Raw genomic sequence first — 25,951 nt, 5'->3', positions numbered from 1 at the left:
TCATGATCGGAACGCTCCGGAGACGCGATGCGCGCCCTGGAGCCACCAGCCAAAAAGCGCACAGCGCGCCCTGCAGGACGGGTCAGGTACCTCTCTATTATTACTGGTTAAATTAAGAGTTTAGCAACATATTCTGCATTATTACAAGTCACTGTCTCTGCTCTGGGCAGTTTGTGTGCTAATTTGATCAATTTTGAAGTAAATGTTTTGTAATGCTGCAAAAATTTCGCCTAAAAGTCACTTTATGAGCACACAATGAAATCCTTTTCCAAAGGCAAAGGATGTATCAGTCCGAAAAGTCTTGGTCTTATACATCTGCACTGCTCGCAAACCCAGCCTGTCACCTGGTCTCGACACCTGGACAACAACTCCTGTAGCTCCTGCCACTAAAAGTTGTAAAATTCAGGAGAAAATGTAGCGTCTGGTCGCCCCAATCCACCCAGGCTGGAACCCAGTAAACCCAAGTGTAAAAAGAGACCAGCTGTCCATGTCTGAGGGCTGGAAAATCCAAAATGACCTGGACCAAGGATGAAACGTAAATGGAATATGCAGACAGTGCAGCAGAAGCAGCACAACAGGGCGGGAGAACATAAGTTTTCGCAGTGGGACTTGGCTGCAGAGGCTTTGCAGGCACTTCAACCACCAGGCGACTGAAACACGTGGGAGTCTGAGGACAAACACTGCGGCAAGCAATCAAGTCACTGTCAGAGACTGCTGAGCGAAGCAACAACTGGCTGTGGATCAAGTGAGAGGACCTCCACCTGGGCTGCAAAACAAACACCTCTCTGGGGGGGACGAAGCGTCTGGTAGGTCAGATGTAATTGATGTGCCCTCGAGAGGTGTCGTCATCATCTAAGCACAGATAAAGAAGGGGACCCCAGGGAAACAGTTCCCCTCCTTCCTCCACCCACTTAAGGTGGATTAAAATTACAGTGAAACAGAATAGCCTGTAGTTACTGATATTGTTCATTTTTCCTTCCAACAGCAGGTATTTTCTTGTAGATTTACCACTAGTAACGCTGTATTATAGTATAATCTTGTCCCTTATCTTCCCACAGTGTCACTTTATGAGAATATGAGGTTTGTGCACTGTTATCTCTTAATGAGAGAAAAGTGGTGAAACGTGACATTAGTGGCATTGTTTGTTTAGTTTAATCCAACCCTTTCTTTGTTTCTTTCCAGAACCGTTTAACCTCGGGGTTAATTATATGCCCCAACCATAAAACAAGCAGATCAAATCAACCAAATACTCGATTGAATTTACTCAGGATGATTAAACATCTATGGAAACATACTATATATTTCTATATATTAAGTATAACACAGGACACCCCTGCGTACCACCTGTTATCGCTAAAATAGATTAATAATGTATTTAATGAAAATTATTATTTATTAAACATTTTAAAGTTCACCGGCAGGTGGCGACAAAACACCAAGAAAAAAGGCGAGCCCGCGATACTCTCGCGTGAGTTGACACCATTACGTCATTCCATGATGGCTGAAGATCCTGGCGGAACAATTTCCAATTTCTCTCTGTTTTTTCTTTTTTTTGCACTACCAGAGCTTGCCATAGCGACATGGCAGGATTCCCAAGTGTGTTAGACGTTCCCAGATCGCTGATAACAACATGCCCAAGAAAGGACACCGAAAACGGCTGAAATTTAGGCCCGGAGACGTTTGTTCTGAATCAGGTAACGACAGATAACATCCTCCCAGCTGGGCCCCTTAAGAAGCAATAACAGCCACTTTTGGATAAATGCAACATTGCAGACGCGGTAGAAGTAGTTTTAATGTTACCTCCCCTTCCCCAGTAACAGTTGCTGATTATGCTGATGCTGACCCTGCCGTTGTCAAGTCGGGGAGGATGAAAAAAGCCGTTGCAAACGCAGTTGAAAAAGAAGGTGAATGTGCATCGTGGTAAGGAACGTTTCCTCTGCAGACTCATTTATTAACGACTTGTCCCCCTCCCACAGTGAAGTTGCTCTGCGGCCTGGAAGCGTCTCAGGGGGCTGTGGAGGAGGTGGTGTCCTCCGCAGCCAGTGTGAATGCAGACGCTTTGGACAGCAGCGATGACCTGGATCATGAAGAAGACTGCGAAACCGACAGCAGACTCGGCCGCAAGAAGAAAAACAAGAGAAGAAAAGGTATTCTGCCCCCCCTGTTCAAGAACTGAACCACCTCCTTATACTACTTGTAATTACGAACGCTGTATCCACAGAGAGCGAGAGCAGTGATGGGAGGGAGTACCCCGTGGACATCTGGTTGGTGCTGTCCTCCTACATTCGTCCTGAAGATGTGTGCCGGTTTGCCCTAATCTGCAGGAATGCCTGGATAGCGACCTGCACAGCGGTTTTTTGGACCAGGCTTTACAGAAGGTCGGCTAATCATTACAGGACCTCTAATTAGCCGTTAGGGAATGATCATTATTGTATCCTGAATGGACGCGTGCTGCTTTTACCTCACTCTGTAACTTCATCCAAACATAAACCATCTTGCTGGACGAGAACTGTTGGTGGAGGTACAGGCCCGAGGCTGTTTGCTGATCGGGTTTGTGACATGGAACCCCGGGAATTCTACAGGACATGTGCTGGCTGAGCGTGTTTGCTTTGTTGCTATGAGACATTAATGCTTCCCTCCCCTCCGCTCAGACACTACAGTGTTGATGTTGAGCTGCCGAGTCACCTCCGGCCCATCGCCCGGATGCGCTGTCTGAGGGCCTGCGTGATCCGCTCGCTGTTCCATTTGTATAAACCCTTCAATCTGCGGGTATCAAAAATCCCGGCGCTGCCAGAGTCCACCCCTACAACGTTGCTCAACTCAAAGGTAGCTCGGAGGAGGTCTGGTTATTCCTGAGCCCATGAACTTGGACAGTCTTTTGGGGATGAACGTGAGACCTTAAATGCTGTAAAAACAAAACCCATCATTGCTTCCTGTTGCAGTGTTTACTCTTCTGGGTCAGGAAGATGTCGGGGACTCGGCCAGAAGCACTCTGGGAGTTTAACTTCAAGCTTCTAAAGCAGGTAAATGTCTGCTGTCCCGAAGCAAAGGACACCGAGGAGGACGGATGTCTCACTGCTGCTGTGCTTATTTTTGCCCCTTTTGTCCTCCAGGATGGACACAAGAATGGTTGTCCCAAATCTTTGCACATGCCGCGACAGTATAAGGACGTCCACGCAAACCCAGACACTGACTGCTACGTGCTTCAGGTCACCACCCTCAATTTCATCTTCACCCCGGTCGTCATGGGAATGACACTGACCCTGGTGAGTCTTTCTGCTCAACGCAGGATTAGAAGGCCGTTTGGGGGGGGAGTTGATTTCCTACACGTGCAACCTTAACATACATCAGTGTTTTGTTTCAGTTCTTCAGCAGCTGATTATTTAGAATACACCACCCAAGAGAAAGCTACCTCATTCTCACGCGTTTACACTTTCCCATACGTCCACCTGACCCTGTCGCTATTGCTGTCCATGTTTCCAGCTTTAAGAGCAGCAGCTGCTGTCGCTTTATTCATGCATTTCATGCCCACTTTGCAGTTATATCATTGGTGCTTCCTACCGTGGCTGTTGAAGCCCCACCCTGAAACAGGAGCAGCATTTGCTGGTCTGATCATATGTCTGGAAAGGTGCCACTGGGCTGTTGCTCCAGAGCCAAAGGGGAGGCCTGTCCGTGGCAGGTGTGTCTGATCCAACCTCTTTTATTGTGTTTTCCTCTAGTTCACAATTAATGTCAGCACAGACATGCGCCACCACCGGGTTCGTCTGCTCTTCCAGGACTCGCCGCTCCAGCGAGGGAAGAAGAGAACCGATCATGGCGGAACCCAAGTGTTGCTGGATCCGGTGCAGAGTGTGAGGATCATGGAATGGTGGCATCCGCAGTATCCCTACTCGCCCTATGCATAGGAGCTCTGGTCACAGCTCCCATTAAACAGAACCTCAGAGCCCAGTCACCAGCCCTAAATGTGAATGTGTTCTGCTAAACTCTGGATTTTGTTTGGTGACAGGATAGGATTCAATGTGGGATGTAGACATTTGATGTAAGCTCCAACTTTAACTAACCATTCCATCGCACTGAGCTATACGTTTACAAGACTGATGCTCCATGTAGATCAGAATCTTCCACGATGGACGACCTCACTTTGGTTTGATCGTTGATCCATATAAATCAATCTGCTACACGTGTGTAAAACGCTTCCACTTTGGACTTTTGCTCATCTCTCTCAACTGATCCAGTCACGTGACCGTCGGGTCCTGGGAAATTTATAAAATTTTGAATCAAAAGGGGTTCCATCTGGTTTGACTTGGCATGTAATAATGTGAGCATGCCCTCAAATGCACAGCAATGGCAGAGTGTTAACGTTAGCACGTGTGACTGGATCACTCAGCAGACATGTTATCACCAGGAGAGTCGCATCAGCCAAGTGGATCCACACGCTTCTGTTTCATCAGCCTTTGTGGGAATATTTGGAAGGGCTGAACACTGAAACAAATCTTACTTCATCAGAGTTGTCAATGGTGGAAGTGTTTCTCAAAGAGGTCTTTGTTTGACAGCATACATGTTCGTTTGGAATCTGACTCAACCGTCTCATGTAGCTGTTGATTTCACTAGTTAATCATTGTTGTAATCAACTGATTGTTTTCTTTTTTCAATGTTAGTATTAATACAAACGTAGGAAGGAGCCAAAGAGATAATAATTTACCTCAGATGTCATCTGCTGAATTGGACATGTTTCCCTTTCTCACTTTGTTGCTGTTTTCGCCTCAAATGTCCTGCCTCCATGTGGAGAATTCCAGTATTGGGAGTGTTATTCTTACTGCCATTCTGCTGCACCAGTGTGTAATGAGAATAGAATCAACCCATCATGTTTCATTATAATTGGGGGGTGGAAGTTCACCATTGACTCATTAATCACAGTCAAAATCGGTGCATTGTTTTATGCTTTTCTTTTAAATTATGTATACATGCAAAATGACAACCGCATAGATGGCACAAATTTGCAGAAAACATGAAGTTGTGGTGTCTTAGTTGGTCGTCTCGGTTTTATATTGAGGCAAATTTAATATAGTTTATATTTATCCGATGTGCGCTGTGTCGCCCCCTTGTGGTCGCAAACAACATGCCTGACGAGACTGAAATCTAAAATGTCTTGGCTCGCTCACTAGATTATTCTAGGCTCTCCTTCATAGCTCTGTAAATGTCCGAGTGCTTTCCATACTCCAGATAAGCTGTAATAATGAACAAGTAGTCCTTTGTTATTAGAAAGGTGTTTTAAAATTAGACCACGACCGGATATGTAGCAACAGGAAGTTTTAAAAAGTAGAATTAACATCTCCATATAAAGTCCGATCGATTAGACCGAACTAATACGCAACTCTGGTGGTTAAATGCGCAGTAACTGAAGCACAGTTTCAAGAGACACACGTTTTACTTTGGTGAGCAGAGCGTAAAACCCGATTGCTGTGAAAAACGAGGAACAAGCAAAATTGTCGCAAATGATCGCTGTAACCGTGCACCGAACGCGCACAGACCGCGGTCCATGACCGCAGCGTTGGCCGGAACGCGTCCTGGCTAAAGTTAGAGCCTCAAAAATACTTCATTCGCAGTCAAAAACCCTCGCGTCATCGCCTTAAAAAAAACGTCAACAGTTGTTTGATCAAAAACTCCATTTCCCACAACCCCCTTCGCCGCCGTGCGATTGGTGGTGGCACAGGTGACTGCAGACGCTTTCGAGTGTTGTCAACATCTCGACGGTCAAAACGAAAACAAACTCACCCCCAGAGTGAGACAGCTGCATGTGGAAAGATCCATTAGCCGAACAGCCTTTTTAGTTTTTAAAGACAAACTTTTAAACGCCTTTTTTTCCCCTTGCGTGTGGCTGCGGGTGGGCTGAGCGCTCACGCCAAGCGGGCGCGCACTTTCGCCCGAACTTGACCACCCCGTTCGGACTGACCTTCAGACAGGGTAAGTGATATTTCACCACCGCCACTGAGCTTCTGCAGCAGCCACTGCCCCCCCACCCAGAACTACCGGCAGTTTATTTTATCTGCGTACTCTGCGCAGAAAAAGTCTTACTTTGTCTTTGTTCAAGTTATCCTCTTTGATTGGATAATTTGGGAACGCAACTGTTAAATCACTGCCCTGTGTTGGCGCATTTAGTCGAGTATGTGTCATCTGCGTGGAGAATACGGCACACGCGTTTATCTCTAAACGTTTTACGCACAAACTAAAACGTTTAGGAACAACCTTTTAAATTAGTTGAGAATGACATTAGACCAGTGGAGCACCACAAACGAATGAAAACCGGGGCGGACAAAAAAACCCAACTTGTGTCATGAGTACAGATTTTACCGTAGTATGATAATTAGGCTGGTTTCATTTCAGAGTTGTGAGGAGCTAATATATAGTTGCATGAAGTCATAAAGCTGTTAAACGAGGACACTAATCAGTGTGTGTAAGAGTTACCCCTCATGCCCTTTATAAGCAGCAGCCCGGCCCATATCAGTAACACCACCTCAGCCTCGGGGTATGATTCTATGTATAAGCTGTTGCTTATTCGAGTGCTTTGCTTGAAGACCTGCATGGTGCAAACACACAAGTATTGCAACAGGAACTGCTTTTGTCCCCGCTGAAGTTCCAGCTTTGCTTACCTGATGTGCGTTTATTATTAGAATAATTACATATTTGATGGGCGACGTTGTTTTCTTGCCACTAGCCGTATTTTACTATTTAGCCACGCCTGGGTGTTTCTCCAGAGTCGAAGATTCCTAACTTAATTTGGGTGTAAGTGGCGCCGTGCTGTTGTTCCAGATCGGATCTACTTTATCCCCGTCATAACTAGTCAGGAATCTCTTTGCTGACGTTGGTCCTAGCAGTGTGTGTGTGTCGCGAGAGATCACATCAGGGAGTGTTTGCCATTACATCCTGTTCACTTACCTCCCCAACAGGCCTCAGAGTTCTGGCGGTTAATTCACCAGAGAAGGTGACAAACTTTGGAGCAGAAGCACGGAGAAACTCCAAGTCTCGGCGGGTCTGCTTCCATTCCCGATGCAGAACTCGGAACCCTCCTTTTAGACCCCAGCATTAATCATCATCTGCTGAATTTGTTGTGTCATAAGAAAAACCGATGACAGCTCATAAAATGTGTTGCCAGGAATAGAAATTGGGGCACTCAGTTTTTCCAGTGTGATTATGACATAGAGAGTGGACGGAGCTGCACGCAGCCCCCAATAGAAGGAAAACAATAACAACTAATCAGCTTTTTTTTTACCGTATGTTTGATTTGATGTCCTCATTGGCTCCCTGTAAAAGCACTTTGTCAGCTGGGATGGAGAAACACAGGCTCTAAAGAAGATCAACCTGCGTTCACGTGTGTGAAGACACAAAACGCACAGCGAACACTGTTGTTGTGGTGCTGATGAGCGTTTCAACGCAACATTTCACTTCACCCCATTTGTTTGTGTCTGAAACCAGAATCTGTGTTTTACTATCACAGTGAGGACAGTTTTGGGATGTGGGGATAGTTTAGCTGGTTTGCACAAGGCTTGTTTAAAGGTCAAGAGTAAGTTTGAAGGTTAAAGCTAGAATTGGTTTTAGGTTAATGTTCGGGTCGGGCTCAGACATTTAGCTGCGGCGGCTAAGGTCACGTAACGGGCTTGGGAAATGCATGTCAAGGTCCTCACAAAGATAGAAGTACTAATGTGCATATGTGTGTATGCGCACAGGGTGGACAGCGAGGTTATGGAGTACATGCTATATGAAGGGTTGGAGGTTAGCTGACACACTGAGCTGTGAGGTCGCTGCTAGAGGTCAGAGGTCAGAAGCAGCCCATATGTGGGGCAGCAGTGCCGCCTGGTCGGACTCTCAACAAGAGAAGGAAGATCTTCATTCTCAAAATGCTGTTTTTTCCCCCCCTTCTTTCCACATAAATGCTACCCTGTCACAAAAGTACACATATTAATCCACCTACCACATTCAGCCGGCTGCCGTGTGTGTGGAAAAGTGTGTGTCATATTTCAGCCTCATTGGACTCGTGTCCGCTTGTAAGTGTTGGCTATGAGGTTAATTTTCTTCTGGTAAACAGAGGCAGCGGTGGACACACAATCAGACTGACGCGGCTGGATGGATGTACTCTAGTGTGAAAGAGCATCGGCTGTGTGTAAACACATCTTCATCCCTTTGCCATATGGACAGTGCCTCCGCGAGAAGGACGGATTTCCTCTCAAGAGGCCGTGTCTTTCTCAGCTGACCGAATTTCCCCGAACAATAGAACGAGACACAAAAGGAGTCGATCTTATATGTGTTTGCTGGGGTTTTTAAAACCACAGGAATGACATCTAGGGATGTACACGGTGACAACACGACCCATGATCTGTCAGAGGTGAGTGCGGGCGGGACGCTTTAGAGCATGTGCTGAATGTGTGACTCCACTTCCTCATCATTTCTCCATTCCGCTGTTTCATGTCCTCTTTTGTCTAACAGACAGTAGTAATGATCTTCGGCCGTAAGCATGGCGTGCAGACGGAGTGTGATGCTGCGGCGGCTCCGTTGTTAGCCATCTACAGCCAAAGCTCTTTATTAGCTAAAGTTAATGTTTTTTCTTTAATGTTTTTAGTGTCTTTGAAAGCAACGTTTGGCCGGCGCATCAGTTGTTGCACTCCTTCGCGCCATTAAAAGCCACAGCTGAGTGTACCTTTAAATGTCACACGTCTCTATTTTTTTGTTTGGCACTAAGAAAGTCCAGAGAACTTTTAAAAAATGTTCCTGGAAAGACAGATATGAACCGTTTCTTACCTGTGGAGAATCCTCTGTGGTCGAAACCTTTAAGTTGCCTGCACGGGTAAACAAAAATACAACTAATGACGAGAAGAAAGTGTGTTTCTCTCTCGTAAAACATCCCAGACCTGTCAGAACATGGACCACAGAACTCCCATGAGAGTGTCCCATGGTACCTGCTCACAGACAGCTGCATCTGTTCTGTGTACGCTCCCTTGGCATGTCGCGGATGCCTGTCTAGATAGGGATCGTGGAGGTTTGGAGGGTCAAATCCTGTCCCTTGAGCCATTCTTGGATTGTATTTGTTACTCCAGAGTCACCCAACTGCATTGTAATGAGATCGATGGGCAGGATTCCCCCCATCTTGCAAATGTATTTTAAGACATTTATGTTCAAGGCATGTTTGATACGCTGCAGCCTAAAGGTTAATCAGTTGTGTATTTAAGTTAACACCTTTTTTTTTGTTGTTTGTTCCTTTTTCTACTGAAAAAGGGCAGATTTTATTTTAGAAACAACCCTGCCTATTCAAGCAAAACAAGCCTGCCTGTCGGGCTGAAAATGTCAATCATTTATTGGGTCGTTGTGCGAAAAGCTGTGCAGTAAAACTCTCACCCACGTTCGAATTCAGCACGACCGGCGGAATAATCTCTGTTTTGCACTTTGAACAACAGATCCCTTCCATATTCTGCATTTATGTTTCATTGAGATTGCTTCTAGTTCACGCTTGATGTAAAGTCGCCGACCTTCTCAGTTCCAGAAATTAAACCAGTGAACCAGAACAGGAGGCTGCGACCACCACCTGCGTGTGTGTGCTCGTGCACTGATAGATCTGTTTGTCCTGCTTATTAGAGAGATAGGCTCAGGTTTGCATAGTTGGGTCCATTTAAGCCCTTGGAAGAACTACTGTAGTGACCTTGTGCTGCAGGTTATTGGCACCATCTTTGTATCCATGGTGACCAAGGCCGTAAACTCAGGAGTCTCGCCTTGGGGGCCTCTGGGTGGTGTGTTTATGCGCATGCATGCATATGCATTGGTGTCCACCGCCTCCTCTGTAGCCCATTGTCACAAATACAAGGCTTTCCTGGTAGGTGGTGTCTCCTCCTACAAATATGCTTCGCGATTGGCCAGAGTTTACAGGAACGCGGCTTTCTCAGCCAATACGCTGAGGGCCTCTAGTGATCCTGACCCTGGACAAAAATAGCCCCAGTAAATACACTGCAGGCACTATGAGAACTTGAGATTGTACTCTGGTCACAGCTTTCTATACAAACGAGGGATGGCGGTTGGTCCTGCTCTGCTGAACCATGTCGGTCTTTAGTGCTTCTCCGTTATGAGAGATGCAAATATTGAAATTGTGACTCACTTTGAGACCACCTGTCTCATCAAGGGCACAGGTTGGAGATGTGGATGTGACACTGGCGTAGAAATCTGTTCACGCTGTGTTGGACAAATAAGCTTAGCAGGAGTCTCTGCTTCAAGAGCGGTAAAATCACACAAAAAAATCTGTTGGATTAAATTTTTTTAGTTGTCAAATCTAACATAATTTAGGACCTGTATTTTTTTTTTTACCTGCATGTTCCCAAATGTAAATAGTTGTGTTGTGCACCATCCCACCGCTAGGAGGCTCTGTGAGTTGCTCCTTGCTCCTTGTTGTATGTGCAAACTTTGTGATTTCTAAGTTGATTTTAACCATTTGCTGCTGTTCAGATTAAACAAGGAAATCTGAAATGCACAAAAAGTATTAAGAATACTTAAAAAATTACACGTAAATCATCAGAAATTGTGATCGAATTCTCCAGGATGTTATTGTTGTTGTTATTTTTACTATTATTTTTACTATTATTGTGGGCATTTAATCATCTTTGTTGCATGGCAGGGTGAAAATGAGACAAATGAATATGCTGAATCATTGAGCTACATCTTAGAAACTCCCAAATAAGGAACCCGATTTTCCGTGTCTTAGTCATCTGTGTGAAACGCTGCACGTATGTGCTGCACCCTGATTTAAGGAGGGTGTCGGACCAGAGGAGGAGTCCCAGACCGAGTAATAGAGGGGAAACGACGGTGACACAGACGAGATCATTGGACATAAAGCTGGTGTTATTACTCGCGACTACCGCTTTCAAGAAAATAAATAGGGAAGAGAGGGAGAGTGGGTGGAGGAGGAGTACAAGACATAGGAAGCTGAGTCGCCACTCGGAGAGTGGGAGGAAGGCGACTAACAGTGACTGTCACTCAGCCCACTCTTATGGTTGAAGGAGGAGTGGCATCCCGGCCAGTGAAGTGATAAATCAACACACTAGTTGATCAGGCCCAGCCAGCCAGTCTCTGCCAGGAGCTTACTGGAGCGTGGAGGAGCAGCGTTGTTGGCTGTGGGAGCAAAATGTCTGTGGAATAACTGCTGGTAAGACTGCATATTCAGGTCATGTCCGAACACAGCACCCAGCTCTACGTAGTTAAAGGTGGCAGAGCACTTTCTGGAGGAGTTTCCTGAAGATTTACAGTGGCAGAAGAAGCGTGGATGGGAATCAAAATGTGTGCCGTTTGTGTTGCGACCTTTCAGAAACAGAAATGACTGCATTAATTACAGGCTTGTGTAGCAATGGTGTGATGTTGTTTTAGGATGCGTGACCAAAATACCAGAGCGCCTTCATGTTAGTGATTGTACAGTGCGGTTTAAAGTCTTTTCCTGACTTCTGTGCAGGTTCAAGAAATAAAAACAATACAGTATTTTGTTAAAGTGTGAGTAAATTAAACTATTATAAGGGACAGTATGATGTTTGAGCATGAGGGTCTACTTTGTTTGCATTGTCAGTTAGTTAATTAATCGAGGTTATGAGACTGTTTAAAGGCTTCGACATGAGAAACAACTCCTTGTTTTGTTTTTTCTACAGAGGAAGTTGTGAGTTTATGTTGCAAAAACTGATTGAAGTAAAGAAGAAGTAATACACCGATGACGTTGCTCTTTGGTCCTTGCTTTGCCTCACTGTGGTTGATTAGATATTACGGAGTCTGTTTGTTCTGATAGCAGCTTATTCCTGTTTCATCTGTCTGTGGGACAGACAGGCAGCTGCAGGACTGATCAGACAGATTCCCTCGAGAGAAAGGTCTTGATCAGGCTATTTATGGACTGTTTGGTGACAGCGGTTGTGATTTACACACAATGTTGATGAGCTGTCGTGATTCACTCACTTTGGTTGTCATTTTGCCCATTGAAAGTAATTCTTGTTGTATTATTTACTTTGAGAAGCATTACTGGAATCAATGCAAATGATTCTGGTTTAATTTGAGTCTGTCCATGGTAATTATGTTTAAGCGCTGTCAGCCATGCCAAAATGTTTTTAAATGTTTCACTCGAGTGCACGTTGCATAATTGTCATCATTCGGGAGTTTTCTCTTCAAAATACTGCTTAAACAACAAAAAACTGCTTTAAACAGCAGGAACTGCCAGGCTTTTCTCCAGGAAAAGCAACTGTCCCTCGTAACTTCCCGGTCCTCTCCTCTTTCCACTCTGGAAAGTGTGTTTTGCACACCTGCTGCTTCCCCTCTCAGCTGCCCCGCCGCCTCCGCTTTACCTGCCATGTCATATTCCCATGTTTTAATCTGGCGTCGAATCGCTCCACCTGTCATTTATGTGCATGTTGTAACCTCATCTTTTCTTTGCTGTCTTTCTCTCCTTGGTTCCTTTCCACCCCTCCGTCTGTGCCCATTGGTCTACCATCTGCAGCGCATCCTCCATCACCCAGACATGTAGTCACCGTCAAAAACAGAGCAAAACCCACCGCAAACTCCTTTTCCCTCTCAAACAGGTAACAGCCAATGTTTGTGTTTGTGTGTGTGTGTGTGTGTGTGTGTGTGTGTGTGTCTTCTGTGGAATCTACCAAACACAGCAGCCGGCGTTGATATAAATAGTGACTGAGGTGCTACTCGACCCTGTATTCAGTGTCATAAGCCCTGACACCTTCAGTAATTAATGCAAGTGCGAGTGTTATTATAGTTTTTAATATCTAAAATTGCAAAAGCAGGCCAGAGTGTTGGAACGTGAGCCGTCAGGCTGTCTGTCCGCCTTTCCTGGTCTGTTTTGTCACCAAGGGATACGGCTGTTTGTGTGTGTGTGAGAGGGACCAAAGAGGAAAAGGGTAAGGACCCCATACTTGCCATACCAGCCCTGTCACATAACGCTGCCACCAGTATTGGGCGAGTGTCTGCACTCGATGAGTTTTAGGAATACTGCTTCAAAGCTAACACAATATCAGATGCTCACAGAATTCATTATATTAACAGAGTTCACTATATTATAAACCTGATAGAGAAACTCTCCATCTCTATTTTGGGCTGCGTAATCTGGAGAATTTGCCACAGCAACGTACAAAAGGTTAAAGATCGTATCTGCCTGCGAGCATGTCTATTAAATTAATGCATGACATTTTGAAGATGACAGCGTAAATCAACACCAAACAGGTATAATCTGTTTGCCTGTTGTCAAATATCCTGGGCAGCCAGCTGACGCCGTAAAGCTGCAAGATACGCAGACTTTCGTGTATGTGGGTCCCTCATATTTCCACGTGCCTCCAGTGGCACGCACATAAAACTAAGAAACACTTAATCACTGGGAGGAAGCGGGTGTTTCTGAAAAGGAGAACAGAAAGCAAAGGGGTTTTATTTTAGACATCAGAGCAGGCGGACAGATTACACACTGCAGAAAGGCTGCGTATGTTTATGTGCTCTTCTCGTGCCTTTTTATCAGACGTAAAACACGATTTAATGACATTGATGGATCCCTTTCATTTCTTTATTTTACCACCTGGACCTGTTGTTAAAATTGTCGGTAAATTGTCTTTCTGGTCGCTCCACAAATGTCTCTGAGGACACACAGCATGTCCCCACACTGCCTTCATATATGAGTTAATGTACCGTATACCTGCAAACATCACATGCACAGTGTAAATATGAATTATTTTACCTATTTTAGTTGTGCATGTAATATGAGTGAAGTTGGCGTGTGTGTGTGGGACTAATCGGTGGTAAAATCGAGAGCTGACCCCCAACCCCTGCGTCCTCCCACTGGCTGTCAGTGTTTGAAGCGAAGGAGCGGTGACATCACAGCGTCAGACGCACACAATGGTGGCTGTGTGCGTGCGCCACGTCACAGATGGCTGCGTGGCTCAGTGGATGCCAGGCATTGGGAAGGTCCGTATGGGGGATCATGCTGCCTGGCAGCGGTGTGTCACTATATGAGCAGGAAGTGATTCAGTATGCGTGCACGTGGTGTGGGACAGATCGCGTGCGCACTAAAGGAGGTCTTTACATGTGCTGGGATACAGATTTCAAAAGCGAAATGGATTTTTAAAAGCAATTGGAATCTTGGTTGTTTATCTGTTGGGTTAACTGTAGCCGTACTGGTGTCACTGGTGTTTTCACCAGTTTGTGTTGACATCTGTTCTGTCTATCGAGGAGGACAGAGAAGATTCTGATGAAAGTAAAGTGATGACTACCAAGTTTTAACACATCTGCCAAGCGTTTGTAGGAAATGGCATCAAAACACTGGTTGTTATTTTCCCTCTTACGCAACAATAATCCTCCAAAATGATGAATCTGCAAAGAGAATCACCATTTTTTTTCTTCATGTTTCGGAGAAATATCTTTATTGAGGGATTTTATTCAGCCAGCATTATACTCTGTCGGCATAAGGTTTTCTTCAGACCCCCTCTGTGCATAGAGCATCCCCCCCCAGGTGACTAAATACACTGTGCAGCTTTTCACCTTTATCTTTTTCAGCATTCAGAGTTTGTCAGTGAGTGATGGAGCAGCTGGAACTGCACAGCAGTCGTTTTCCACCAGACAAGTCTGCGTTTACAGTTTGCCCCCAGCATCATCCATTTTGGAGCTATGTGAGGTGTTTTTTGTGGTTTTTGTGAAGGTGAGAGAGCTGTAGGTAGTTGTGGCAGTTGGAGCCGCTGTTTTGGCGTCCACAGTTTGTCCACAATGAAGCAATGCTGCATTTTTGTGTTGAAATGTGTGCGCTTCGGCTTGTCGCCGCATTGGTGTGTATTTTTCGTGTGGGCCATCCTTTGGGCACAAAGCAAGCAGTGTGTGCTCCCTCGGTTGCTGAAATGTACACTTCGTACAACAGGCGGTTTCAATCCTCAATTGGAGCTGCCTTTCTTATTGTACCTCACGTACAATGAGCTTTTCTCTCTTTCTTTCTCTCTTTTCTCTCCGTTTCGTTCCCACTTTATAACCACGCACAGTGTCTCTGATCAGGAACCAGGGAAACTGCCTGTTGACGACCCGCCACGGCTTCGCTCCTCCAGCACGTTAAAGTCGGGTCTTTGTAGGATTTCGCTACACCTTAGCGGACCCGGCCGTGCTCAGGCTTAACATCAGGGGATGAACGCAAGTCATTGCAGAAGGGGAACTGTCAGCCTGGGACTCCCCACAAACTGCTGGGTTTTTGGGTGTTCCCCATACTTCTCGTGCTCACATGATCACCCAAAAACAACAGAACCATATGACTCCCACAAGACCTCCTTGCTATACACAAATAGGGGGAAGTACAAGTCACCGTTTCTGTGGCAACAGCTCACAACAATACATACAAGCTGTCTTGGAGAAGTCTCAGCCTAACTCGGCTTTTTTACAGTATTGTCCATCACATTACTGGATGTCATAGAATTTGAGAGAAGGCTGTGAAGTTACTGGTTGCTTTAACCACCCTCGCAAAGGTCAGCATTAAAAAAGAAGGGTTTTATTCGGGTCCTGCGTCTTTCTTTGGTAGGAGACCTGCGATACTTGTTAACTTCATGAGCTATGAAAACATGAAGAAAGTGAAAGATAACATATATTGTAGAGGACTTACACGGAGCACGACGGCCTGGTCATGTGGTTTTAGTAACCCTGTGCATGTGCTCTTCCCGGTCAGAGCAAACGTTGACCACACATGACCTGACCTCAGAAAGGTCAGTGAAACTACCAGCTCTTGCATGTGTGCAGCGGTTCCCTTTGGATTCTACCCAGGCTTCCTGGTAACGTGTGTTGCTCTTTCCTTTTCCCTCATGTGACTCACATGGAATGGAAATGGAAGAGAATTGTTCTGGAGATCCCACATTTCATTTCTCTTAACTATACAAAGACAGTAAATCCGATTGATTGATTCATTTCTTTCTCATTTCTTCTTCTTTTCCCCCACAGCTTCATCTACCTCTCGGGCTGGACTGTGGTGCATTGACATCGGCTCGCCCTCCTCTGCCCCCTCGCCCCCCAGCCATGGCCTCACGCATTGGTCTGCGTATGCAGGTATAGCGCAGCACTGGCCACCTTCCCACTGGAAGAGAGCGGATGAAGCGTTAAACCTCTCGCCACTGTGTTTTCCCCAGCTGATGCGTGACAAGCTGCAGCAAGAGGAGCAGCGTGAGCGGCAGCAGCAGCAGCAAAATGCGGCGCTGCAGTACATGCACCAGCGCATGGCTGGGCCCCCCGCCCCCACCCCTGCCATCACCGCACCACAGCATTACCAAAATATGCAGGTTCCCATCGAGGTTCTAAAGGTCAGTGACAACTTAACGCTGAGAAATAAATGAAAAACCTCTTTTTAACAAATAAAATGCGTCACGTCAGCGCTGTCAAATGGAGGAAATTCAAGGTTCCGGTTCTTTGAAAAGCCCCGGGGAGAAAAATGTGGTTGAGCAGCCTGAAGGTTGAGAGACGGAGCTGCTGTGATAGCACAGCCCAGGATGATGCAAATGTAGTGTGTCAGACAGGAGCTGATAAGTGACATTTTGCCTGATTCCTAAGATTCCTGTCCTTATCTTTAAACCGGTGTGTTTGTGTGACAGGGTTTGTGCAACACTCCTCTAGCTTGCTCATATCCTCCTGTCGAATGGTAAATCTCAACAACCCGCGTAGACTGTTTACCACGTGTCCGAACCTCTTGCTCGGTGCTCATGACCGCTGGCATTTCAGAGCTGTCAGTGGCTTTTTCAGCTGAGGTGTTCAGGGTTCACCGGTGTCTGCCTGCACTGTGATATTTCAGCCTCATTAGTCCTCACAGGAGGGGAGCCCATGGTTCTGGCTGAATATTTGCTCCATTAGACAACCATTGATGACGCATCCCCATGAAAAGGTTTATCTTTGTTCTGATGTTATCCTGCAGTCTAAGACAAACAGGACTGGGGTGTTTCACTGGAAGCAACGCTCAGCATTTAGTGGGCTTTTCTCTTGCAGGAATTACAATAAAGTTGGGAGAATTTTAACCCTGTTTATGCCAGAAATTGTAAATTAAAGCACATATATAAGGTGTTCTTGGGAAAAGTTTGACATTCAAGGGTCTCTTGCACTGGGATTGTAAATCTGTCCCTAACACAGGTACAGACGCACCTGGAGAATCCTACAGACTACCACATCCGCCAGTCTATGAAGCAGCAGGTGAAAGAATACCTGTCGACCACCCACGCTACCAAACAGGTACCATTCTAGTGCTCTGCAGCCATCTATCAGATCCTAAATCAATACATTTCTCATCTTTCTGTTTATCTCTCCTCTCTCTGTGGCTCTTGTCTTTGTCTCCGTAGGCCGTCCACGCAGTTGCAGGGCTGGCGCCACCCTCTCCTCCCGCCAACATGGGTACTACAGGGGGCTCGGCGTCTGCCCCCCAGCCTCTACACTCCCCACACGTGCGCACTGAGCAGCTCATGTCTGGTAACAGCGCCCCCAACAGCCCAATGGCCATGCTCAACATCAACTCCAGCCATGAAAATGAGGTCTGTGTGTGAGGGTACTTTTAGGCAAGGACATAGACCAACAAATTACAATGTAAAGAAACAAAATTTACCAAATAACCACAAAACACTGACTTAATTACATTCCTACATACAATTATGGCTTAATATTGCCCCCAAAATGACAATATAACTGCATTTTATGAAAGACTCATAATGTTTTAATTGCCCTTCGGAAGCATTTGTAAACTCATCAGTGCTGTAAAAGTACATGTGTTGTGTGCACAGTAAGTGGGTGGTTAAATTCAGTTACTGAGTGTTTTTCATTGGATTTTAAATGATCCATTACGACCTTGCAAAAGTAATAACGGTGGCAAGAAAAGTGCGTAGTGCCCTTTGAACCATGCAGACTTTGACCAGGCTCTCCATTCGACAACTCGCCCCCTCTCTGATACAGAAGCCCTTTCATTTTTCTCAGAGCTGCACTTGCAGGCTCGTCGGGAGGCTCGCTCTACCGTCACCTTTCAGGTGCTTTAATTACATGGAAAAACGTGCGACTGCAGCCAAAATAATTGAGGGTTGCATGTTAAAGTCAAACGTCCAGTGCGTTCAAACGTGCCTGTCTTCTCTTGTTTTAGATGGATGAGGTCATTGATGACATCATCAGCATGCAGTCCAATTATGACATTCAGGGATTCATTGATGCCGTTCAGATGCCAAATACAGTAAGTGAATCTAATGCACCCGTGAGCTTGTTTTCCCGGACAGATCCTTCGTCTGAATTTCCCCCATTTAGCAGAAGTTTCAACTAAAACCTGACTGACGCAACCGTGCGCCTCCAGGTTTCACTCTTTTACTCAATCAAGATGAGCAAATTCCATTTTTAAACTGTTGAACTAAATCTTCCCTCGAATAAGATCTCATCAAAGCGAAACGTTCGCTGGGCAGAATGTGATATTTTCACCTCTCTTCGGTTCGGTTGCTGCTGAAGTTGCTTGTTGCCGTCCTTCCCCAGTGATGCTCCGGCAGCAGCGTCTACTCACATCTACTCTGCCTGGCAGGGATCTAAGCACACTTCCATCAGAAGGAGCCTCAGTAGCTCCTACAGTTGGTATAGTTGCCAGCATAGATGATTAACCTGCAGCAACTAGTATTTTTACATAGTAAGTAACAATCTTACCAACACATTATCCACCATTAGTTATAACAGCTGACATCTTGTCAGTGTCTGAGCTGCTGAGTCAGCAGCTTTTTCTTTATGGACATAACATTTATGTGCATTTGCTCATCCCATTAAAATACAAACACATTAGAAAAATGGGATTGGTGCAGCTCGGTTTGGCTTTTTATCCATGTAGACACAAAACACACACACACACAAGAAAAGGCTGGGCATTTTGAAACTGTCAGTTAAAACAGACTCATCATTCAGAAGAACTCAGAAATTAACTATTAAACTACTGCTAGTTAGAGTTCAACTTGTTTACAAGGCTTTTGGAGAGAGAGAGAGAGAAAGAGAGAGGGGTGGAAAAGAGGGGAGGAGGGAGAGGGGGATGAGTGTAATTTGTGTAAGGGGAAAACAGGCTGAAAGTCCAGTTAGGGGAAAGTTCACTCTTGTTTGGTGAGGAGCGGAGGTAGAAGAAAGACAGAGCTGGTGCTCCTGAGGTCAGTCTGTGGACGGGGTGTGCAGACCGCATGTGCTGCTGACAGAGGAGAAGAAGAAGAAGAAGAAGCAGCAGCACTGCCCAGCCAGACTTTAGATATGAAGGAGATGAGCAAAACTTTTGCAATTGTGGAAGTTGTTGAAGGAGACCAGATTCAGTTGGTAAGATGCTGAAGGTGTTGTTGTTCTTGCAGTTTATTATCTGAGCACGTTTAAAAGGTTTTTGGAGGACCAAGCGTGGTGAGTGATCTTAAACTGGATGCTACAGATAATGATCAAGAGTATGAGCAGGTTTCGCTCCACTCCTCCTGTGCCTGACCGACCAGTTCACATGCGATTGTATGTCGTCTGTGGTTGATTAGTTTAATCATTGTGTGTGTGCGTGTGTGTGTCTGCACGAATGTGTGTCTTTGTGTGTATCACTGTGTGTACTTCATCCCGGTAATTGATTAGATCAGCTAGATGATCAAACCTGAGACTAGCCGCTGTTTGGAACACTGGGAGAAATTCAAAGTGCTGATCAATATCGTGATTGTGCTGCGCGTTGAGGAGCGTTTATGGCAAAAATAAAATACTGAAAGGGATTGTAAAGGCTGGTTCTCCCAGTCGGCGGATTAGGGAGTTAAACTCACCTGATAATGCTGATGTGGATTAAAGTAGCAAATTCCACGGAATTCATGGAATCTCAAAGTTAGGTGGAGAACCATTGAATACCAGGCACAAATGAACAGGTCGGCTCTGCAGAGAGTGTGTGTGTGTGCGCGTGCACGCACACGCTGAGCCACTCTAAATCTCCCTTCAGTTGTGTTCGGTATATTCTTGCTGGACTCGGATGTGATTGGAACGTTGAAATTCTGTGTCACTGGTGGAAACACAGCACCCCCAAAGCTTGGCGGGCCGTTATAATCTGCCTTTAATTGGAATTCGGTCCCTCGTAGTGACGGAGATTGAGTGCAAATCTGAGATTTTGGGCCTTTTTTTATGCCTTTCATCAAATGGTTCCGACAGCATTCAACAAGTGCAGCCACAGATTTGTTGCTGAAAAATTGGAAGATTTTAGATTTGCACCTTTAAAAAAAATAAAAAAAATGAACGAGGTCACAGAGGTCAGTTTTTTCGCTGTTTATATATGCGTGAATGTGTGATTGCACAGCTTATGCAGTAGCCTGCAGATAAGGTATCTCTTCCTTTATCTTTCAGGGCTCATTAACAGTGCCACATTCGACCTCACTGCAGGAAGTGTGACACGCTCGGTAATGAGTCCATTGCACTTAAACTACAGTACAATTAAAAGCAAATCATGTCTTTAGGGGTCCGTGCGGACCTAAATCACGGCTGTTGTGCAACGTCTAAAGTGCAAGATTTAGGAGAGTATTTCACAAAGTGTGAGTTCAGGAGCTGGAGAATGGAGGAGAGGAGCCATAAAGAGAGATAAGATAGATGCGATGGCAGTTAATCATTGCTGTGTGTTTGGCAGGCCGCTCTCGGGTGTGATGTTATTGCATTGTCTGCTGCTATCGGCTCTTTACGGGGCTGTAAATGTGAACACTGGATTCACGAAGGTCCGTGAGGATGTTAAGGAGAGTGTCGATTGAATTAATCTGGGTTGAAGTCGACCTGGGTTTAGCCTGAACTGACACATTAAGGTCATTATATCTGATACATTTAATCGAAGAATGTGTTTTTCCCTCAGCTTCCCCTGTCCAGCAGTCACTTGGATGTGTACACGGGCCCTGGGATGAAGGGTCCAGCCATCGCCATGACCAGTAACTCCTGTCCTGCCAACCTGACCATCAAACGGGAAATCTCAGGTGCGGAACTTGTGCCCGTCGCCACCAGTTTGGGTGCCACCGTGGAAGCGTCCCGACGGCGTCTTGTCCTGTAAATCGCGACAGTTCAGCCTTTAGTTAATCGCCGTTTGTTTTTACAAAGATGCAGAAGCCCGAGCTCTGGCCAAGGAGAGACAGAAGAAAGACAACCACAACCTGAGTAGGTTTTTACGTTTGTGCGTCTCTGCTGCTGCTTCGTCTCAATGCTGCACAGGCACTTTCAGACAGTGGACAGTGGACAGTGGACCGTAATCTTTGCAGCCTTGTGCTGATTTAGCTGACACAGTGCAGATGGTTGGTGGATGGTTAACTTGGTCATTTCTGCTGCTCTGGCACATACGTTTAATTGGCTGTGACATTGTGTGTGTGCATAAAAAACTGAAAAACCTATAAAATTAGACGCTTTTACAACCCGGTATTGTATTCTGTTTGGACGCTGTCTCCTGCTGCTCTGAAGGGGCTCTGCGCCTCATGTCTGATGCTTTTTTTGTGTAATCCTAAACCCACTGGGGTTGAGCTTTAGTCTTTCTTTAACCTCATTGTTTTCTTTGTCTTATAGTTGAAAGGAGGAGGAGGTTTAACATCAACGATCGTATAAAGGAACTGGGCACCATGATTCCCAAAACCAATGACCTGTGAGTATATATTGCTCTAATTCTGATTGGAATCAAAAAGAGCTGTTCAGATCTGGAACCTGCCCCGTGTCCTCAGTGATGTGCGCTGGAACAAAGGCACCATCCTGCGCGCGTCTGTGGAGTACATCAAACAAATGCAGAAGGATATTCAGAGGTCCAGAGAAGTGGAGAACAACTTCAAAAAGATGGAGATGGCCAACAAGCAGCTCATGCTACGTATTCAGGTAACCACTGACGCACCTGGAGGAGAATGAAACCTGTACCAACGTGCTGACCGGTGTTTCCTCCTCTTCCCAGGAGTTGGAGATGCAGGCTCGGCTGCACGGCCTGCCTGGCAACTCCCCCACTGGCCTCAGCGCGGCTGACTTGATGCCTGCTTATATAAAGCAAGAGGAGGAGAATCTCGCTCACCATCAGGCCCAGGTCCACCAGGCCCAGCACTTACCCCAGAACCAGCCTCACCCCCAGGTCCAGCAGCACCATTTCCTCCAGCACCACCTCCACCACGAGGGCCACCCCCAGCCTCAGCCCAGGCAGCTGCCTCTGCTCCCCCCACACATGCAGCCTCATGCACCCATCCAGTACCCATCAGTGGGCAGCTCCCAGCCCTTTGACTTTGCCCCAGCGCTGGACTTTTCTGACGGAATACCCGCCTTCTCCGATGGCATGACCGGGCTAGGAGACCTGGGTGGACTAGATGTCCAAGCGAGGAGAGGCGAGCTGGGCTTCCTGATGATGGAGGCCCTGTCCCCCATAGGGGGAGATCCGCTGCTCTCTGCGATGTCCCCCGAAGCCTCCGTCGACTCCAGCCGCAGATCCAGCTTCAGCATAGAGGACGGAGACATACTGTAGGAAGACGGCTCACAGGCACATGCAGACGGGATCCAGCAGTTAAACAAACGTACAGGCAGCCTTCGGGACAGCGGGGGTGCGCATCAGCACATACCTCAGAAAGGAATCGGCCCCGCAAACACCAGATCTCACATTTTAAACAGTCATATACATATAGACAATAACTCCCCCTGAAGAATAACAAAAAGGTGTTTGTGCACACAAATCAGCCAGATAAAGTGAGCGTTGTAAAACTTGGCTCAACAGACATTTATGGGGGGTGAACCGAGATTACCGGGTCATGAGTCCTATGGAACGTTCAGCCTAGTTTCCATAAAGATGGCTCTGAGCCCTGACAGAACAAGGGACAAAACTACTGCAGCAGCTAACTGAAATCACTTGTCTGAGTACAACTGATTGCATTTTAGAGAGATGTTTTTTTTTCTTTTTAAAAAAAAAAAAAATCAGTAAATGATAAACCAAAATGGTTCTGCATGCATTTGTATATTTTTGCAAACAGGGATGTGTCTATACCTGCTTTTCCACACTTTGCTTTGGCCTTTAGCTTTAGCTAGTTTGATTGCTGACGATGTTAGCTTGCTGGATGGAGGTGCAAATGTAAGAAAAAAACACCTCACCGGGTGGGTATTTAACCACTGAAGACTGAATAATGTCACTGCCGTCTTCTCATAAACACGCTCTGCTGTCACCTTATTTATTTCCACCATTACAGATTCTGGTGAAGAGAGTCCAGGAAACAGGTTTACAGTCTCCGAAAGTAGGGTCTAGTCCCAAATACTCAGGTACTGTCCCACAACACACTAGCAGTATCCTCCAGCCAAGCAACAGTCAATGCTAACTAGCGCTGCTAATGTTTATATGCATTTGCTCACTCCTGGCCATCAAACGTGTGTTTTAGACATAGTTTTTGCTTCTATGCACATAGATTCTCTCTCCTTGGTCATTTGGCTCTGACCAGTTGCCTTTGAGAAGTGAGGGAGAAGCTGTATTGACAGGGTTTCCTCCTGATGATATTTATTCCCGTTGGACAACAGAAGTGCTGTAATCAGAAATAAACTCACACTTGAACCAGGCAGCCACCCAGAATGCTGAAGAGTTCCGTAATGCACGTACAGCCTCGCATCAGCACGCTAACCACGCTGTTCTCCGACTTCTCGGCAGAAACCGGCCGAACTGCCACCTGAAATAAAGGGAGTTGTCATGGTGACGGTTGGGCATTTTGAGGTGGATCTCAGTTGTGTTTCTGCTGTAGTGAACGTGGCTTGGCTTTGATTTGATAAAGCGTATGATCAGTAAAGGTTAGGTAAAAGAACAATGATTTCTTTTTTTTTTTTTTTTTTTGCATTAGAGTTGTTTATTTCTCCCAAAGCACTGGACACTGTATCATTGTGTTGACTTTGTACATTAAAGAATGATGGAATTAGATATATTTGAAAAAAATGTTAGATGCCACTAAGCCACTTAACTGTATTTTATTTGTATCATTTTGTTGTAAATTCTGTTTTATTCCGAAACGACCCTTTGCTATTTTCACTGAGCACACTATGAAGGCTGCCTGATTGGAGTGGGGAGCTGTCCATAAAGTTCCAGAGACTTGAGGATTATGTATATTATTACTGCCATTTTGATATGATTGAAACTATATTTTTCTTTTAATTCTCTGTAGCCTTCGAGCCGGACGTAGACAAAAGGTGATCCCAAATTTTCTTTCTTTTGACTGACCCGTGGTTCCGGTCAGACTGATACAGTTAGCATCCTTCCTTTACAGATTTGGTTTCCATGGTTTCACATGCCGGTTGTGCCTTTTTCCCCGATCGAGAACAGTTTGAATTTTACTGTCACCCAAACCAACACTCCAAAGAGCTACACGGGCCTCTCTGACTTTCCACTAGAGGGCGCTCCGATGAGCAAAACACAGGGAAAAGTGGTTTTGATTTTATTAAGAATATAAAATGTTTTACCAGAATCCAACCAGCCTCGTGTGTGTTCTTTTGTGTACATGTGTGACTGTTTTGTCAGCATGTATTGTTAGAGGCCACCAGACATTTCTGAGGTCAAACAAGATACAGCCCTGAATTCTGGGGAAATTTGACATTTTGTTGCTTTAATATTAATGTGAGATAAACGATAAAATAAGGGATGTTCCTTCACAATGTGAGAAATAAACTGAACATGAGAAATCAGCCCGATCTAAATGGCAATTTTATGAAAATGCTCTACAGCGAACAGATGGGAATATAAAACCCATAATCATAATGAATTTTAGTGTGTTTTGGTTCTTTATGTGCAGATAATTATTTAAGGTGCTGTTGTGGCCTGTGACCAATAGGGGGAACCAGAGATCCACATTGTAGGTGAAAGCTGACAGAAAGGACGAAGCGTCTTTAAAATAATTTAATAAATCAGTTTCCCGTTTATAGATACTAGGGAGTGATGCTTAATATGTTGTTTTGGTCACGTTGGTCTCTTGTGTTTGTGAAACATCCTCGCAGCCCCAGCAAACAGCTACCCTGTGCACGTGTTTAAAAATCGAACCAAAAAAAGAACCAAGTGTTTGACAAATGCAGTGTTCCGGGTGCAGAGTGAATATATCCGGAGCTGATGGGCTTCAATTTTCACCTACTTTCCTCTTTTTTCCCATCATCTCCTCTGCAACTCATTTCATCATCATCTCCTGATGTATTAGTCCATGGCTGCAGCAGGATGATCCATAAACCATTTAACAGCCTTTCTAAAGTTAAATTGCAGTAATCTTATTCCTCATCCGCGCCCAGAAGACGCACACATGCGCACGCACACACTAACTGATGCCACAGAGCATGTTAAAGTGTAGCGGTGGTGTCTGCAGCCCATCCGCAGGCCCATTCTCCTGGGTCTTTATGATGCTAATGTACTCCCCAGTCTAATAAATCCCTGTAGAGCTGCAAGGAGGAGATCTTATGGCTCACTCCGATCGCCACCTTTTCGTCCATCTCCCCCACAGCAGACGTGCACCCGGTGCTATTAGAGCCGCAGAAGTGCCTGCCTTGCACTTCCCCAGATACTTGGGTGGCTGTTTAGTGGGAGTGAGGGGGGGAAAAGGTTGTGACAAATCAAACAGGAAGGGGCAGTTTAAGAGACGCTGGCGCAGGAATGTAGATTTCAGCCCCGGAACAGAGAAACACTCATCACGGCCTCTTTTTTCCCCTCACATTTGTGCCTCTGAAGGTTTCAGGACAGCCCCTCAACCTACACATTCATCTAATTGACCTTCTTTTTGCACTAGTTGTGATGGTGGCGGGTGTTTTCTAAGGCGGTGGGTTTATCCTGACCTGATCTGATTGATGGGCCTGTTGAGCAGGGAGGAAGAGGAGGGTGTAGACAAACCATGGAGGAGTGTGTAATCAACAAAATCCAATTCTGCCACAGATGGGCTGAAGAAACACCACAACCTGTCCTCCAACCACTCACTGTTCTTTTTATCCTCCCTCTTCTCCCCCC

At 45.7% G+C, this 25,951-nt stretch overlaps 2 protein-coding genes across 9 annotated transcripts; both read left to right on the top strand.

Moving 5' to 3' along the window:
- The first annotated feature begins 1,466 nt into the window (after positions 1 to 1,466).
- Positions 1,467 to 5,083, top strand: tmem183a (transmembrane protein 183A). 2 transcript variants are annotated; one of them, XM_057030226.1, is made up of 9 exons: positions 1,467 to 1,694; positions 1,815 to 1,904; positions 1,977 to 2,147; positions 2,222 to 2,378; positions 2,652 to 2,826; positions 2,943 to 3,023; positions 3,114 to 3,266; positions 3,540 to 3,679; positions 3,777 to 5,083. In XM_057030226.1, the coding sequence occupies exons 1-9, from the start codon at positions 1,631 to 1,633 to the stop codon at positions 3,853 to 3,855; spliced, it is 1,110 nt and encodes a 369-aa protein (XP_056886206.1). In that variant the 5' UTR covers positions 1,467 to 1,630; the 3' UTR covers positions 3,856 to 5,083. The 2 variants fall into 2 exon arrangements, with proteins under 2 accessions (XP_056886206.1, XP_056886207.1); XM_057030227.1 differs by lacking the exon at positions 3,540 to 3,679 and having other exon boundaries at positions 1,468 to 1,694; positions 3,720 to 5,083.
- A 593-nt stretch (positions 5,084 to 5,676) lies between these two features.
- Positions 5,677 to 24,442, top strand: tfeb (transcription factor EB). Of its 7 annotated transcripts, none has more exons than XM_057030218.1 (12): positions 5,677 to 5,964; positions 12,503 to 12,584; positions 15,967 to 16,071; positions 16,152 to 16,322; positions 17,140 to 17,238; positions 17,346 to 17,534; positions 18,131 to 18,217; positions 20,849 to 20,966; positions 21,088 to 21,144; positions 21,544 to 21,619; positions 21,696 to 21,843; positions 21,917 to 24,442. In XM_057030218.1, exons 3-12 carry the CDS (start codon positions 16,042 to 16,044, stop codon positions 22,469 to 22,471), a joined length of 1,530 nt encoding a protein of 509 aa, XP_056886198.1. In that variant the 5' UTR covers positions 5,677 to 5,964; positions 12,503 to 12,584; positions 15,967 to 16,041; the 3' UTR covers positions 22,472 to 24,442. The 7 variants fall into 7 exon arrangements, with proteins under 7 accessions (XP_056886198.1, XP_056886200.1, XP_056886194.1 ...); XM_057030214.1 differs by lacking the exon at positions 5,677 to 5,964 and adding an exon at positions 8,111 to 8,380; XM_057030215.1 differs by lacking the exon at positions 5,677 to 5,964 and adding an exon at positions 8,116 to 8,380 and having other exon boundaries at positions 21,094 to 21,144.
- Positions 24,443 to 25,951: the final 1,509 nt, after the last annotated feature.

Source organism: Takifugu flavidus, chromosome 4 (assembly GCF_003711565.1).
Source record: "Takifugu flavidus isolate HTHZ2018 chromosome 4, ASM371156v2, whole genome shotgun sequence".
NCBI lineage: Eukaryota > Metazoa > Chordata > Actinopteri > Tetraodontiformes > Tetraodontidae > Takifugu > Takifugu flavidus.
The sequence above is the reverse complement of the archived record's forward strand: the minus strand, read 5'-3'. Positions and strand labels throughout refer to the sequence as shown.

Bases quoted from the DNA above. Each gene is read 5' to 3' on its own strand.
- tmem183a (XM_057030226.1), top strand. From the start codon at position 1,631: ATGCCCAAGAAAGGACACCGAAAACGGCTGAAATTTAGGCCCGGAGAC. The intron at 2,379-2,651 runs GTCGGCTAATCA...CCCTCCGCTCAG, and splicing joins TGGACCAGGCTTTACAGAAG to ACACTACAGTGTTGATGTTG. The intron at 2,827-2,942 runs GTAGCTCGGAGG...TTCCTGTTGCAG, and splicing joins CAACGTTGCTCAACTCAAAG to TGTTTACTCTTCTGGGTCAG.
- tfeb (XM_057030214.1), top strand. From the start codon at position 8,343: ATGTACACGGTGACAACACGACCCATGATCTGTCAGAG. The intron at 8,381-12,502 runs GTGAGTGCGGGC...TACCATCTGCAG, and splicing joins CGACCCATGATCTGTCAGAG to CGCATCCTCCATCACCCAGA. The intron at 17,239-17,345 runs GTACCATTCTAG...TTGTCTCCGTAG, and splicing joins CCACCCACGCTACCAAACAG to GCCGTCCACGCAGTTGCAGG.